Below are 17763 nucleotides of genomic sequence, written 5' to 3'. Positions count from 1 at the left end.
TTGTATGTCATTTTTTATGTGTTTCTTCATTATTTAAGTAAATTTAAGTAAATAGTATTATAATTAGTAAATTTGCATTAAATACTGCTAACTGTGATGGTTTTTGTCCCCATATTTCTCACCTTATGCATAAAATGTTATCAATATTATCAAACCCAATATGACTTTTATTTTTGACAATCATTCTGGCTTATGAGTCAACTACAAAATGACACATAAGCACAGCATATTTACAAAAATGGGTAATGGGAAATTTAATGGACAGCATCCATAAAACTCAAACAAACTAAACTGCACTACTCTGCAGTTACTGCTGCTGCATGCTTGTCTATACTGTATAATTAAGTATGTAATATACTTAATATATAGCTGAAAGCATGTAGAACCTTCCTGATTCTGTATATTTAGTACATTTTGTATTATTCTGTATATTACTGTATATTAGAATGTATTGTTTGTTCTATTTAGTGAATAAGGTGCTACAACTTCCATTAAAACTTTAATTTAAAGCAAGGTATAAACATTTGTGTTAAACATAATGTGACTACATTCAACTACAGCATACTTCAAATAAACATTCTGTTTATAATGATTTGTTTTATAATGATGATCACTTGTGTATTGATTAGTCTTCTTCAATTAATGTTCTCAATTATTGTTATTATTTGTCAGTTTGTTGTTTCTTGCATGTTGGATCGAAGAATAATTAAGTCTGTAGCTACCAATAACTTAGATTTTGTTATTTGTATGCTTGTTTGTTGAATACATAAATAAAGATAATAAAACACAGCAGGGATATCCCGCATGCGCTTTTCACTTCCCACCCGTATTACGTTAGGTCCCGCCTTACCGCGCTGGGATTGGCTAGTAGGATTCCGCGCTCGGTGCTCTACGATTGGCGAACAGCTTAAACTGACACGCATTCTGTCCAATCTTTAAATTTCTTGCGAGAAAAGTGCAGCTAGCCAATCAAAAGGGCGAGAGGCGGGACTTGTACGAAAACGGGTAGGGGAAAAACACCCGACGCTATTAGCATTGACAGTACGGGCTAAGCTGCTACGGATACGCGGATGTTAGCTACAGTAACCGCCGCCGCCGCTTTGTGTACAGAGAGAAAGAGGGCATGTAGTGAGAGAACGGACGGGAGGACTGCGATGGAGCCGTGCTCGTGACAGAAATCTCTCCAGGTTGTGCCAAAAGAAGGGAAGAAGCGAGTTAAGATGAAGAGCCGTCGCGGAGTGGGTGTTCTCCTAACGGTCTGGGTGCTGCTGGTGGAGGTGAGTGGGCTGTTATTCAGGAGAGACTCGGAGAGATTGAGAGAGAGGAGGTCCTGCTTTAGGAGGCGCTGAACACAAAAACACACTGTGTTATTTATTTACACTTACAGAGGAGTAGCCTGACTCCTGTCTGCCTCACTTTCCTGTCTTTCTGACTGAGCTGGAGTGCTGTAAAATGCCGCATATGTCCGAATAACCTCCAGTGCTGCTGTTTAAATGTACAGTGTGTGAGTGTCGCAATTAGGAATAATAATAAGCCTGTGTCTCGGGGTCCGTGTTCAATCAACCATAAACAAGAGCACGCCACCACTACAGCTACTTCTATTATTTAATACTGCTGCTATTTCTGTTTAGCCCCAGGACACCGGAGTTCATGCCTTCATATGAACCTGACACTGTAGCTGTAGTCATAGTTGATTGGTTAACCTATACACAGCTCTGGTAAAAAAAAAAAAAAAAAAAAAAAAGAGATCACTTAACAATGATGAGTTACTCTGATTTTACAAAATTAAAAACCTCTGGAAAATAAACAAGAGGAAGATGGATGATCACAAGGCATCAAACCAAGCTGAACTGCTTGAATTTTTGCACCAGGAGTGGCATAAAGATATCCAAAAGCAGTGTGTAAGACTGGTGGTGGAGAACATGCCAAGATGCATGAAACTGTGATTAAAAACCAGGGTTATTCCACCAAATTTTGTTTTCTGAAATCTTAAAACTTTAAGAATATGAACTTGTTTTCTTTGCATTATTTGAGGTCTGAAAGCTCTGCGTCTTTTTTGTTATTTCAGCCATTTCTCATTTTCTGCAAACAAATGCTCTAAAAGACAATATTTGTTTTGTAATTTGGGAAAAGTGTTGTTTATAACCTATAAATAGCAAAATCAGAGGAACTGATTCAGAAACTAGGGTGGTCTCAATTTTTTACAGAGCTGTATATGTATATATATTGTTTGCAAAGGTTTCATTATGACAGTAAAAATAAGGATAAGGATAAGGACACATACAATGTAGCTCAGTTTTACATACTGTAAATACAGTATAGTAATGAATTACAGTTTCTTGTTTGTTGTATCCTACATTCCTACATTGAAAAGTTACTTTGTTTCAGTATTTCAGTTTATTTTGTGAAACTCATATATTATGCAGACGTTTTACACACTGAGTGATCTATTTAAATTATTTATTTATTTTACTGTTGATGATTATGGTTTACAGCTAATTAAAACCCAAACATCAGTGTCTCAGAAAATTTGATTATTATACAAGACCAATTGGTACTTTTGGCAGTGTGGGCAGTGTGCCAAGACCTGCTGGAAAATGAAATTTGCATCTTTGGAAAAGTTGTCAGCAGAGAGAAGCATGAAGTGCTGTAAGATTGTCTGGGAAAACACTGTACTGACTGGACACAGTGGACCAACACAATCAGATGACATGACTCTTCAAAGCATCACTGATCATCAGTAAATGTTGCATTTCATTTAGCAATCAAGGGAGCAGAGTCTGGAGGAAGAGTGGAGAGACACACAGTTCAAGCTGCTTCAGGTCTAGTGTGATGTTTCCACAATTAGTGATGGTTTGAGTTAGGGTTAAGTAGAGATGGGACCGATCCGATACAATATCGGTATCGGGGCCGATATTGACGTAATTCGACATATCGGATATCGGGCGAGCGCGTCCGATCCACTTACCGATCCATATTCCAGTCCACAGCTTGAGCTGGACAGTAAACCCGCCGTAACGTTAACACGAAACACATCACTGATCCGGATTCCAGTTCCACAGTTTACCCTGAACATCCAGCAGCTTCAGTCTGCAGCTGACTGAGTAAACATTAGCTATTTGTCTACAATAAAAATTCAATTATCTGGAGAGTTTTAACTTTGAAAATGCTGTACAGCAGAACGGTACACGTAAAGTCAGCGTCCAAATAAACAGATTAACACCAGCAGTCTGTTAGCCTAGCTAGCACTGAACTGACAGCAAATTATATTTATAATTCACATATCCTATAAAAACACAGGATCTACAAACACTAACCAGCACAAACACACCAGTTAGCCGTTAGCAAATGCATTCCGGCATTGTGAATGTAATAAATAACTATATTAAGTGAACTACAGCCATAATCCACATCTAATATCAAACCACAGATCCTACCAACCCTAACCAGCACTAAGAAATCAATCAGTTATTAAAAAACAGTGATTAATTCAGCTCGGAAATACAGTTAGCACCACCGGTTAGCCATTAGCTATTGCAGCTAATCCTCTATGCTACTTGTCAAAATAAAAGTCTCCTGCGCAACCGTAGCAAAACAATGCCCTGAATTTATTATTTAGCGTATTTAATATTTACCTTTTTTTAATATTTAATAAAAATTAAATCATTTAACTTGAAAGGAAACTACTGTGTATTTGCATATAAAGTATGCAGTATAAAGTATAAATAAATGACTTTTGAATGCATTTACATTAAATGCACTTGAGTATACTCTTCAAAGGGCTGTGTGGTCTGTTTCAGCCTCATTATGAAACCTTAATCATAGTACTATTAATAAACTAAAAGTATCAGTATTTGTATCGGTATCGGCAATTTTATCAGTTTTGTATCGGTATCGGATCGGAGCTGAAAAAAGCGTATTGTCCCATCACTAGGGTTAAGGTTAGACTGGGGATCTTGCATGTTGAAACTGGTGGTCGATTTGGATTACGCAACCGCAACTTAACTCTAGCAAGACTCTCATGATTTTATCCCGACAGTGGAAATTTATCTGCGACAATGAAATCTTGAAAATCGTTTAGTATAAGGTCGGCATAAGGAGATCATTGTTGAGTTTCATTTAGAGCCAAAACAAACACTGCTTATTCAGCTAATCAAGGACATCTGAAGGCAGTAATTAGATGGATCAAATGGGGTTGGTTCAGGGTGAGTCTACAGAGAGGAGATCCCCAGGAGAAGGTCACTGATCTAAATTGTATGCAGGGAGAGTGTGAATGAAGGCATGAAGTATAATTCCTGGAGATCTGCTTTCCTGCAGGTTTCATTCAGAGCCCAAATCCAACACCTCCTTAAGCTAATCAGGGATTCTGAAGGCAGTAATGAGATGGATGAGCTGGGGTTGATTAGGGGTGAGTCTGGAGGGAGGTAGGAGCAGGTCCAGGCCAATGATCAAAAGGATACCAGGGAGAATGTTGATGTAAGCTTGAGAAGCAGAAGTGTGGAGGAAGATTGGGGGTTAAGTGCTTTGCTCAAGGGCATCACAGCCATGAATATTGAGGGAGGTAAAGGCACTATTACTTCACACCTTCTAGCTTCACTTAGTGTTGGACCAGGGAATCAACATGGCAATCTTCTGGTCACAATCACACTAGGTTTCCAGTGTTTTCCCTGCTCCAAACACACCTGATCCTACAAATCCGCTCACTAGTATAATTCATGGTTGCTTACCATGTATGCATGATACCAGGGCTGTCCAGTCTTATCTGCAAAGGGCCATTGTAGCTGCAGGTCTTGATACAAAACAAGCAGCAGCACACCTGCTTCCACTTGTTTAATCAGTGTGTTAGTCTGTTACCTGAGATCTTGCTCAGAAAGTGCCAATATAACCGTTAGCCAGTATTTTGTATAGTATTATTTTAACCAAACATAGAAATAACTGCTGGATGTTTTAAATGCTTTCACATGGTGTTTGGGGAACATGGTCACCATAATCAATTATTCAGTAACAAAAAAATATTAAAAACTAACCAACTTATTATGTCACTAAAATGTGTGAGACAGACAGTCTAATCAAATACTTTTTTGTTTAAATAAAATGTTGCTAAATTTGTAACAAATTAATATTATTTATCACAGTGTTTCTCAGTCCTGGTTTTACTGTTTCTACAATCTGACATACACAGTTTGCTCTAACACACTCATTGCCCCTCTGAAATGACTTGTTAATTAGCTGATTATTTGAGTCAGGTGTGATGGGGCTGGAAAAAGCAGAGGGCCTCCAGGACCAGGTTTGAGAAACATTGGTTTATCATGATCATTTTGCAGACATTAATTGATTCTTTTGAATGAATACTCATAAATTACACATGTAACCCTTTTGGGAGAAATTAGTTATTTTCTTTTTTTGTTTATTTTTTAAGGTAAGTATGTTCCAGAGTAAAGAAATTTCACATTTTAAGCACATTTTAGTTTTATATATAAAACGTTGTCCAAAAGGCCTGTGTAGCTGCAGGTTTTGGTGCTAAACAACCAGCAGCACACCTGCTTCCACTTGTTTTACTAGTTGGTTAGTCCTCAAACAAACGATTATGTGCGTATCTGGTTGGCTAGAACTAAAATTTGCTCCCACTGTGGATAAGATTGAATACCCCTTATACAATGCAATAAAACAAGTGTGCAAACTATTCATTTACCAAACTTTATTAATTATAATTGTAACTCAATAGATAAATAAAGTTAGGCTGGATTTTGTATTGTATTGTTTTAACCAAACATTAGTGAAGAACCACTGGGTGTTTATTGATGCTTTCACATGCTGTTTGTGGGGTAACATGGTCACCATAATCAATTATTTATTCAGTAATATAAAAACAATATGAAAAACTAACCCTGCTGTTGATTTATATGTTAATTATGTCACTGAAATGTGTGAGATGGACAATCTAGTCAATTAAAAACTTAAATTTATAACCCTAAATTTGCATTAAAAAATATTATTTATCACAGTGTTTCTCAGTCCTGGTTTTGGAGAAACCCTGACATACACAGTTTGCTTTAACACCCTCACTGCCCCTCTGAAATGACTTGTTAATTAGCTGATTATTTGAATCAGGTGTGTTGAGGCTAGGCGTGGAGAAAGCATTAAATTTGCAAAGCACAGGACCTCCAGGACCAGGTTTGAGAATCACTGGCTTATCCTGATAATTCTACAGACATTAATTGAGCCTTTTAAATGAATAAACATAAAATAAACATTTCTTTATTTTGAGAGAAATTAGTTATTTTTTAAGGTATGTCCCTGAATAAATAAATTTTACATTTTAGGCACGTTTTAGTTTTATATATATAAAAAAGTTGTCCAAAAGACCAATGTAGAACCAGGTTTTGATACAAAATAAAAACAAGCAGTACACCTGATTCCTCTTGGTTAATCTGTTGGTTAGTCCTCAGATAAATGCTGTGCATATCTGGTTGGCTGGAATTAAAATCTGCTCCCACTATGGATAAGATTGATGGATTAGATTGTACACCTTCAGTATACAATGCAATAGAAATGTGCTATGGTACATACGATCTTGCTCAGAAGCTGAATACCAACATAAAAGTTAGGCTGGATTTTGCATTGTATTGTTTTAACCAAACATACTTGAAGAACCCCTGGGTGTTTATGGATGTTTTCACATGGTGTTTGTGGGGGAACATGGTCATCATAATCAATTATTCAGTAATATAAAAATAATATATAAAACTAAATCTGCTGGTTTTATTATATGTTAATTATTTCAATAAAATATATAAGAGAGACAGTGGTATTAAATGTTGCTAAATTTATATTCATATAAAATTATTGAATCTTAGTCCTGGTTCTAGAGACACCCTGACATACACAGTTTGCTTTAACACATCACTGCCCCTCTGAAAGGACTTATTAATGATCTGATTATTTGAATCAGGTGTGTTAGAGCTAGGAGAGGCAGAGAGCCTGATTCAAAAACCACTAGGTTTTGGAATCACTGGCTTATAATGATTCTACAGACAGTAATTGTGCCTTTTGAATGAATAATCATAAATTAAACATGTCTCCCTTTTGAAAGAAATTAGTTATTTTTAAGGTAAGTATCCTAAACAAAAAAACACATTTTAGTTTTTTTTTGTGGAAAAAAGAATGAATAACTGATTTCTTCCAAAAGGGAGAAATGGTTCATTTATGCTTATTATTTTCAGTTGATTAAATCAATATACACGTTCATCCAAGCTTACTGTTACATCTAACAGTCTCCAAAGCACTTCACATCACTGTACTGTCTCTTGGTTGTGTAAGCCTTTTGTTCCCTGACCTTCTCTCCGTCTCCTGCTAATGCAGTTGATTCAGCTCTGCATTTCCTCTGCTTGAGTTTGTTTGAGTCAGCCTGACTAAACGTTTGCCAATGAGCCGAGAAGGAGCTCTGCATGACACTGGAATGAAATACAGGTTATTGAATAAGGCTGAATGCTGGCTGGATAGCTCAACAGAGAAGTGGAGGCACAATGCAATAGTGTACAATGTGATACAATAAGGAGTGAAAGACTGGGTAAATAGAAATAGAGCTTGAGCACAGGAATGTGTGTTAATTTTAGCTTGCAGTCTAGTGTTTCATTGGTGTGCCATGCAGTGAGGAAGGAGATACTTGGTTTTACTTTGTTCTTAGCTTCTAGTTTCTAGGCTCATCTTCTGCCTTTTTATGTGATTTTATTAAAAAATAAAACATGAATGGGATTTTAAGAATGATCGGTTAAGTGAAAGCCAAATTAATATTGATATAATTCCCAATTAAAGATATTTTTTTGATTGAGAGAAGAAAAACGCTAGCCTAGCTCCTGAAGAACTGTCATGCTATTAAAAGTATGTGCTCTCTTCATCTTTCACCTCATTTGACTAAGCAGCCCTTATTAGCCCACCGGCCTGCCACTCCTGGAAGCCACTGTAGCCATGTGGGCTGAGTATCTGCATTCCATTTGCTTGGATTCACTTCATGATTTCATGATTTTTTCATAACCTTCACACATGCCCCGGAGCAGCGAGCAGAAAGGCATAAGCTGAAAGCACAATGAGTAGGACAAAGAAACAAAAATATTTAAGAAATCTTCATGAAAAAAGAATGAAAATGCATAAATAAGTAAATCAATTCACCTGCAGAACCCATCTGAGGCCCGGCCTTCATTTACTTGTCTTGGATTCACATCAGAGAGGCTTCCAGGCAGGCTAAAGCAAACACAAAGGCTGTGTGGGCCTAGTTATTGCAGCTTTATTTAGAACCTTTTCAGAATTATTTTTATGTTTTCGGAGGTGGAAATTACATGTAAACTCAACTGATGATGATCTACTTAAACTGTATCAATAAAACGCAAGACAAAACCTTGACAAATAGCCTGATTCCAATCATTTCTCACATCAAATACATCAGAGCTCTGATGTATGTATTTCAGATCTGCTGTGAGAGATGTGGAAACAGCACACAAGCTTTAATATTATTACAGAGTAGACAGACAGAGATTATATGGATTTATTTGGTAGATGGTCTGCCTTCAATCTGGAAAGTGTGTTTTCAGTGCTTTGTACATTTCAGTTGAACATTATTATTTCTTTGATGACATTATACACTGCCTGACCAAAAAAAATTGACACCTGGATTTAACTAAGTAAATGATGTGAGGTTGATGCTGCAGGTTTAGGTTCAGCAACAGTATGTGCTGAAAAAATGAGGTCAGCTGACTACCTGAATATACTGAATTTAGACCAGGTTATTCCATCAATGGATTTTTTTATTCCCTGATGACACGGGCATCTTCCAAGATGACGATGTCAGGATTCATGAGGCTGGAATTGTGAAAGAGTAATTCAGGGAGCATGAGATCATCATTATCACGCGTGGATTGTTTACCACAGAGTCCAGATCTTAACGTCATTGAGAATCTTTGGGATGGAGAAGGCTTTGTGCAGCTGTCAGGTGAACAATTAATTAAATACTGGATTGGAATAAATATTGTGACATTGCACAAGCTTATCGAAACAATGCCAGAGTGAATACATGCTCCAATCAAAGCTAAGGGCAGTCCAACAAAATATTAGAGAGTGTGATCTTTCTTTGGTGGCAACTTTTTTTTGGCCAGTAAGTGTATTGTTGTATTTTTTTTTTTTAATTGGATCGCAATCACAGTATATCACCTTACTTACAATGTATTGTGATCTATTAAATTGTAGCCCCTGTGCCAAAATATGTATTACATTTCCAATTTCTTGCCAATGTACATCCCTATTTCAAAATTCAGTTGTAACAGAAATGATTGAGATGACATCTTCTCAAGGGTCTAGGTGCGATGATTTTGATCTGCATCCTGCATGCGATGACGATGTTCACACCTGCCCAAATGAATCACACCATCAGTGAAAATGAACCAGACTACACAGTGCAGGTGTGAAAAATCACTGTGGACAGAACCATCAGCCAAAAGCTATTAATTTAAAGGTGAAGGAACAGTCAATGACGGATATTGAATATATCAGAATTGACCCTGGTTGATTGTTGTACATTACAGTTCCAGGTGGCTAAGCTGGCTCTGATATTTATTTCTGCTGGGTTGAGAAAACACACTCGTCATTGATTATGAAATCGGCCAGGAGCAAACATAAAGCAGCCCTAAGCCTGATTTCTTATTGGGCATGTCTTGTAGCATTGATACAGGGATTTGCTCAGCCTGATCTGCGAATCTATATTTACCAAAGACAAAGGCATTAGCCTAATGCCTCAGGTTAATGCTCCGTTAACTCCGTTTCTGCCTTCCCAAATTACCTTACGCCAGCGTTTGACAATCTTATCATGCACTCTTAAAAATACAGGTGTTATGTATGTCTCTTTGAGTGATGCGATAAAATAACCAAGTTTCGTGTCCCTATATAATGAAATAGGTGTTGCATGAAATATTGATATTGCGATATATCCTATAGTTTTTGTTTACGATACATTATTGATGCGTATATTGTTGTAGAAACATAGGCGCTCTAGGCAATGGTGTAGACATTGATGGAATCACAGAATTGAGGAAAAAGACGAAATCTTATAGCCTGAACTGAAGACCAAGTAATGTACAGACATCATACACAACTCATATCACACACCCAAACTTACCATATCTAACAGCATAGAGATAACATCCATCTGTTATCAAACATCAGCCATTAATTCAGCTTTGAAAACAGTTAGCTTTGCCAGTTAACCATTAGTCAGCTTGGCTAATCTGTCATATTGTTTTTTATACTAAAAGTCATTAGGACAAAAATTACTGTATAATCTAATTATTTTTTTATTTTGTGAGCGTGTTCTATAATTGTTTTGTAACGTTTAGATGAATAAAGGTACACCTCTAATAAATTGGTCTAGTGTTGTAAGAGATGTACAATATTTACAGTATGTGGTACTCAACTGCACAGTTTAAAATACTTAAAAAATTAGATTAATTTAATCAAATAACACATTTTTTATCGTCTGACAGCATGGTTAAAAATATACAAAATGTGATGAAAAGACGCAAAAAAACCCCAACAAAAACCTAAAACAGAATTAGCCCAAAAATAAAACTCATGTAATAGGGCCCCTTGATTGTGAGCGGTGGTATCTATGTGGTAACTAGAACTCTCTATGTGAACTGACAAGTGGCAGAAATAACATTCACATGCTTATCCCTCAGGTTAGTACAGCATTCGTTCTTACATGGCAAAAGTCATGGGACACAGTACTAACTATAATAATATATCGTATACAATTTATCGTGACACAGAAATATCATGATATTAAAAATCCGTATCGTGATAATAGGGATGGTTTGTCTTAAAAGTAGTCCATTATTTACTGTGAAGCTTTTTAAGTGTATTTATTGTATAATTGTTTTAGTTTATAGTTTTTGTTTGCAGTTTATATGCATGAAAATATTCTGCAACATTTTTTGCTGCATTATATTATTTTATGCTATATTATTTATTTTCCACATTATGATTATACTGTTATACTATACATGTGGCATGTCAGTGTAGTTCTTAAATTAGTCTATCTAAGAAAATACCCTCTTAAAATAAAATTCTTATCAACCAACCACAAGACAATACTACATTTACAATTTTGTACCATTTAATGGTTTCTTAGTAACCCTTTGATGCAGTATTTATCACAGCACATTTGACTGATGCTGTGAGACAGAATCAAGCGTGTTCATGATTTGACCCTGTGTGGTGCTGTGCTGCACCTCTGTTTACTTCACCTGTCACACAGCCGTTGTTTAGTTCAGTCAGCCGTTAAATGAGATGATAATCAGTAGAGTTTACAGGTTGCTCCCCTCTGCTGCAGTTGTGTAATAATCAGATTAACATGTGAGTTGTATTCCTCAATGCATTTTACTCTCTCGGCTTTGATGAATAATTAAAGTTCTCAGATTGAAACCTGCATCTCTGATTGATCTGATAAAATTTAATTTTCTCTCAGCGTGATGAAGCAGAGTGCTAGACTGATTTAGTCTGTGGGTGTCAGTTTTTTCTGTTCAAAATATGTGACTCAAATGATGTGACTCAGAGAAAGAAAGTTCTGTCAAAACTCATCAGAGCCCCACTGCGCACTATTAAATATAAAGATGCTGCAAAGGATTTTTTTTAAGCAGTTTGTTTTTATATAGACAATATTATGTTGTCTTTGTGAACTTAAACACATAAACTGTTCAGAGGACAAAATGACAGAACACTTAAATATTTAAGTAATTTTAAGAATAAACTACTGCAGCAAAATAAAAGTTCATATATATAACTTGATCATTTTTAATGTTTAATTTTGTGTAAATATAACAATTCTGTAAACATTTTACTATTTTGTAAGCGGCAGTAATTTATGAAGAATATTTGTATACAATAATAATCTGATTTATTCTGTAACAAAATAAATAATGTAAAAAAAAAAAATAATTAATGTGACAAAAAATCTAGAACCAAACTATTGTATAGAATATTTAGTTAATATTAGTGCATATAAACTGGAAACATAAACAATTTATGCAATATACTCCCCTTAAAGCTTTACAGTAATTAATAAACTTTTTTTTAACACAGGATACTGCTATTATCATTGTATTATCATTGTATTATCAAGTCACGGCATCATTTTTACTGTGTAGGATTTTATATGCTACACCACAACTGTCCACATACTTGCTTATGTGGTTTCTTCCAAACTTTCAGTCATTTTTGTTGCTGCCGGGTGCCTGCATTTTTTTGTGCGCTGTATTTGTGCGCACTGCACGTTGCACACACCCCACGTTTCTGAGGATGTGCACAAACAATGCACCAAACAGAATCAGCCATCGTGCGTATACAGCCAGTATACCTTCAGCCTCAACTACAAAATTCAGAACACAACAGCAGCCCAAATATTTTTTTTAGTAGTCAGGGCAAACAGCCTTTCTGCACATTTTTTTTTCAACATACTATATAAAAACAACAAAAATAACATGAATTGTTGAACATAAGTCATGAGTTTGGATGATTTTTTTTTATATGTGTGCAGAGCTAGACGTACCACTTGAGTCAATAAAAATAGTATTTCCATGATGAAATACTAAAAAGCTTGTAAAGCTCAGGTAACTCTGTCTAACTCTGCACACATATCAATAAGAGCATCAACAAACTCATGTCCTATGTTCAACAATTTATGTAAAAAAAAAAAACATGACAAAATGAGAGCAATTCTCAACAGACTCACTTCTGCTGTGTTTTTGAGCACATGGATGCAGTTCTTTTGCAGAATATTTCATTTAGAAATATCCAAGTCTAACTTTTAACTGCAAACTATGTGTATGGACTGTTATTGACTAGTTGAACCCAAATTTCCTGTTAAATATAGATTAAATAAGGAATATTATTGTACACGTTCAAGTGGTGCATACCAAATCTGAGTGCTACTTCCTTCTTGTAAAGAAACAAAGTGCATTAAACTATAGCTTTATATGTGAATGGATATGCAATTTCTAAAAGTGTATAAATGTATGTAGTTGTGTTTTAGTAATCAATTATTTTAAAAACATACAATGCAATTTCAGCTATTGTTTGCATAATTATTTAGGTAACACAAAGGAAAAAAAATTCTAAACAAGAAAATAGAAAAAAAGGGCCTTTCATTATTTTATGAGCAATGTAGTTTTTTTATTGTTGTTTTCTTGCATTGCTTAAAAGGCCTTTTGTAGCACCTTCATTTTTAAGAACGTAAACCCATTCATCCATATCAGCTCTACCTCAGCCTTGTTTGCACAAAATCCAGCTGGCTAAATTTCATTGCACTGAGAAATATGACTAACCTTCATGTTAAGTGGCATATTTTGACTGCTCATTGTGTCTGGCTAAGTAGGGTTTATGTTCTGTGTCCAGTAGTTTGTCTTTGAGCTAAAGTGGTCATGGCTTTGAGCAGAGTGCACTAATGCTGTGGACAAAGTGTTGTAATTTGTGGAGAAACTATTTTTTAAGGCTTAGCAGCGATGCTGCTGGGCAGGGTGAAATTGCCCTCTTTGGTCTGCTTGTGTTCACTAATGGGCTACTGGAGAGATCGATTTGCTTGTTGTGCAGTGATGGGGGGTGTTGAGGACAAAAAAATTAACAGTGCAGTGAATAAATGTTTTGGATCTTTTGAAACCTCTGAAGAAATCTCCTTATAGTGTTTGAAATGGGAGCTTTCCCCGCGGCTTAGTGACACGTAACATCAGTCAGCTTATTGCCTTCAGCTTCCACAGCAGGAGAGTAGGAAGACCATTCGGAGAGGTTCTCAAAAACCCAGGGAATGCTGAATTTATAGCTTCATTTTTGTGTGGGATGCCTGGCAGCTCTCTGAGAGTAATATAGATCTTGGTTAGGGCTGCTGTTCGGCTCTATGGCGATGAGCTATCGAGAAATGACTGGGTATGTTATGAATGTGCCACTGTCCTTTCATTTATCTTTACCCATTGAAACCACATTTGGGGATTGCTGCAACTGACAAAATGTGTGAATGGTGGTTTTACAATCTAACCTGCACTAAGAATCAAAGTAATGCACACTAGTATTATGTCTAAACTGGTATTCCCAGCTGATACAGAGAGAATGTTCAGCAGGGGCTAGTAAAATAAAAGGAAAATTGCATCATTGTACTCTTTATGTCCACATATTTGTAGTCACTCCTCGACATGAGCACATGAAGCTACTTAAAGTTACTTTAAGTGTAGGCTAGATGGGTATAAAGCCCCAGAATTAAGCTGAGGAGTAGCAGAACTGTGTAAAATGAATGTTTTGACTAAAATTAAGAATTTTGCGCCATAGTAGAGTTTGGAAAGTCACCAGTATTGGTTTTAAGTTAACAGCTGTGCCTTGTCAAGAGATAATTACTTGGATTTTTTTATTCTTACTGTGTTTGAGACCATCAGTTGTGCTGTGAAGTGCAGTCGCAAAAAACATCAAAAATGATACGATGAAACTGGCTCTCATCATCTCATCATGCCCCAGGAAATGAAGAGCAAGAGCTACCTCTGTTGCACAGGATGAGTTCATCAGAGTTACCAGCCTCAGGGACCACAAGTTAACAGCACCCCAAATTTGAGCCCACCTAAAATGCTTCACAGTAGTTTGGTTTGTTTAACACTTTTAAGTTACTACATGATTCCTTATATATTACTTCATAGTCTAGATGACCTCTGTGTTAATTTACAATGTAGGAAAATTATTAATATAAAAAAATTTAAAAAAGGTTTACTTCATGCTAAAAGAAGACTCTTGAAAGCAACCGGTCAACCTTCCCCGAATATTCCATATTGAATTCTGTTATCAAACCGTCTCCACAGCCTCTCCACAGATGCAAAGTAGTAGGCAAAGTGCATGAAGCATCAAAGACACGGAATACAATTAGAACATTTGCAATTCCTCGCATGCATTAGTCCTTTCAGAGCCTCTTTGGTGTAGTGGAGCAAAGAGCTAGCCTATTAGTTTGCATGGCGTTCATCCCTGCTGCTGGTTGTGACGTTGGTGCAGTGTTGTTTCTTTTCCAGATATGTGGCAACCCAGCGAGTGGAGTTGGCTCAGTCTGGCTGGCTGTGACTGCACATCCTCTGCCAGAAACTTTCTGCTGTCTGTGCCTGTTGTTGATCATTCTCCAACATGGTGACAAAACAGTCATTGTGCAGACGCCCTTTGCATTCAGCTGATTTACCCCAGTAATGAACGCCTGGGCTGTGATTTTGGTGTTGTATCAGACATCGTCATGTCTTTAACAGTTAAGGCTCATTCATGCTCAACATTACACATATAGTATTTCATTTTCTTTACCACAGGTTTACCATATTCATTTGATTAGCGCCACCCCGTGGAGTAATGAAGTAGAAACTCTTGTAAGTCAAACTGGGGTGTGAGTTTTAGGGAGTTTAGTCATTTTAGTATTTGTCATAACCCAAAGAATATCATTATCTTAACAATACCTCAAAATATAATGTATGTAGTGGCTTATTTATAACTGTTAAATTTCATTGGTGATTTTTTTCTTTGTCTTCTTTTCTGCTGTAGTCTGATTAGATGACAACAGTAACCTTTTAAACTGTCCAGTAACAGTTGTTATGTTAGGGTAGCTGCATTATAGGAGAGAATATCATGTTGCTGCTGGCACTGGGCCAAAGCTGCAAAACGTATTGCACAAAAGTCTCCATAACCTTTCACTTACTCCTGACTGTTGTTTTTATTTTTCTTAAATCTCCAATTAGAAGTTGCATAAACCTTGCTTTCTTTACTAGCAGACGGTTTTTTTCTAGACCACCCATTTGTTTTAAAATCTCAATTAAAACAGCTACACTAGTAATTCCTTAGATATGTAAACCATATAGATATCTAAAGGTGCGAAATCCTTTTAAACATTTAAATGGAGTAGGAAAGTAAAGTTGTCTCAAGCAAAATATGAAGTCTCTGCTCTTTGTGTCTAGGGATGCCCGGATCACATTTTTTGCCATTTTTTGTTGATACTGGGTCCCAATCCCATACTTTTGCAGTACCAAGTATTCCATTAAGGTTTGTTTTTGGTATCACAACAGCCAAATTTTAAATTAACAAGGACACCATACAATAGCCATATAAATGATTTCCATTTAAATATGCATCTTTTCTTAAATTATCAAACTAAAAAATGCCACACAACAACAATTCTGTAATTAATCATAATTAAGATCATGATAAATTTTTTTTTATCCTGCTACTCACCTGTATTGTTGGGAGGGAGACAGTACAGGTAATAATAGTGTAGCGTGGTTTAGGCCTGGCCAATTGGAATTAGACTAGAGCTTTTTACTGTGTTTATGAGTGAGAGTGAGCGAGAGCGAGAGAGTGTCTCAATCAACGTGACAGTGCAAGCATTCTCAGTGCATGAGTCCATAGTGAACTTTGGGAGTAACGGCATAAAGTTACATTTTTGATAAATCAGTGAACCAGATCTTTTCCACCCAATTCCAGTTTCCGATCGGATCGTAGACGTTCCTATTTGTGTCCATATCCAGTTTCATCATGTGCGCATGTTAACCCTGTGAAAATCTAGTCTTAGCCCAGTGCAATATGAAACATTCAGGTTGTATTCACGGATTCAAGGAGATTTTATTGTCATTCGCATCACATGTGCTACATGAGGTGGAACGAAATTGTGATCTCCCGATCCAGTTTACACCCAAGAGCTGTTATTAAAATAGATGTATAGATAAAATAAAGAATACAATAAAAAATAGAATATTGAAGAAAACATCTAAATATTGCCCCACCAAAAAACATTTTTTTTTTTTACTCGTCAAGTAATCTAACAATATGATGATACATTAGGTAGAAATAAAGTTTAAAATTTTAAGCACAATAACCACATTGCTAACAGCTGGCCTCAGTATGGGTTAGCTACAATTCTGACATCCTGTATTAGCAGGGTTGGAGCTGTAATTCTAACAGATACCGCAGCCGAGCCTGGAAGGTTTGGAGCAGGTTAACTGCAGTGCTTTTAGCTGGCTCTACAGGGTTGGAGCAGTGATGCTACAAGCAACAGTGGACGGGCTCAGCAGGGTTGCAAACTTCACAAGAGTGATCATGCTGATCTATTTCTAAGTCTTTTTTTTTTTTACGAGAAGCTTATAAAACTTCGTAGAACAGATTTCCAAAAAAAATCTAAAAACTAAAATTGATCCTGTTGTGGAGAGACAGTGTAAACCAGAGAGACAAGCCATTTTTGATTGTTTTATTGAGTCTGTGCTCTCTTGATACAAACACTTCAGCTCTTAGTCGCCCATTGGTACATCATCTTCACCCATAAATTATTTCTGGCACTGAAGCAGAAGGCACGATTCCCTCCTACTCCTTGATAAAAGAGAGAAAGAGCTGCTTTTCTTCGGTAAGCTTTTCAGTGCATCACTGCAGCGAGGCGATATCGTCCTAGGCACGCAGAGTAATCTAAATGCGCTGACTTTTAACTCAAGGACATCAGCAAACCTTTAAAGTTTCCAGCTTAGAAAATGATAACATCTTTGCAGACTTCTTTGCCTGCTAAGACTGGCTCTCTACAATTTGCGTAGAAAACAGCTTATTTTCAGTATTCTATGTCAGGTTCTTTTGCCTGTGGTTCAACCTCTTAACTGAGAAGACTGATGATAGATGACTGATGATAAAAGAAGACGTGTGGTTCATTCACCTCTTTTAGATTGCAGATGATTGTACGGT

General features: G+C 36.5%; 1 protein-coding gene across 1 annotated transcript in view; it reads left to right on the top strand.

Moving 5' to 3' along the window:
* Positions 1–1011: 1011 nt before the first annotated feature.
* vopp1 (VOPP1 WW domain binding protein) overlaps positions 1012–17763 on the top strand; it is a 60459-nt gene continuing 43707 nt past the window's right edge. Inside the window, exon 1 of the mRNA XM_007233390.4 lies at positions 1012–1277. Within this exon, the coding sequence (XP_007233452.2) occupies positions 1221–1277 (57 nt within the window). The 5' untranslated portion in view covers positions 1012–1220. The remainder of the gene's footprint in view (positions 1278–17763) is intronic.

The sequence above is a fragment of the Astyanax mexicanus genome, chromosome 6, assembly GCF_023375975.1.
Source record: "Astyanax mexicanus isolate ESR-SI-001 chromosome 6, AstMex3_surface, whole genome shotgun sequence".
Lineage (NCBI taxonomy): Eukaryota > Metazoa > Chordata > Actinopteri > Characiformes > Acestrorhamphidae > Astyanax > Astyanax mexicanus.
Note: the sequence above shows the minus strand (reverse complement) of the source record. Positions and strands in the feature narration are given on the sequence as shown.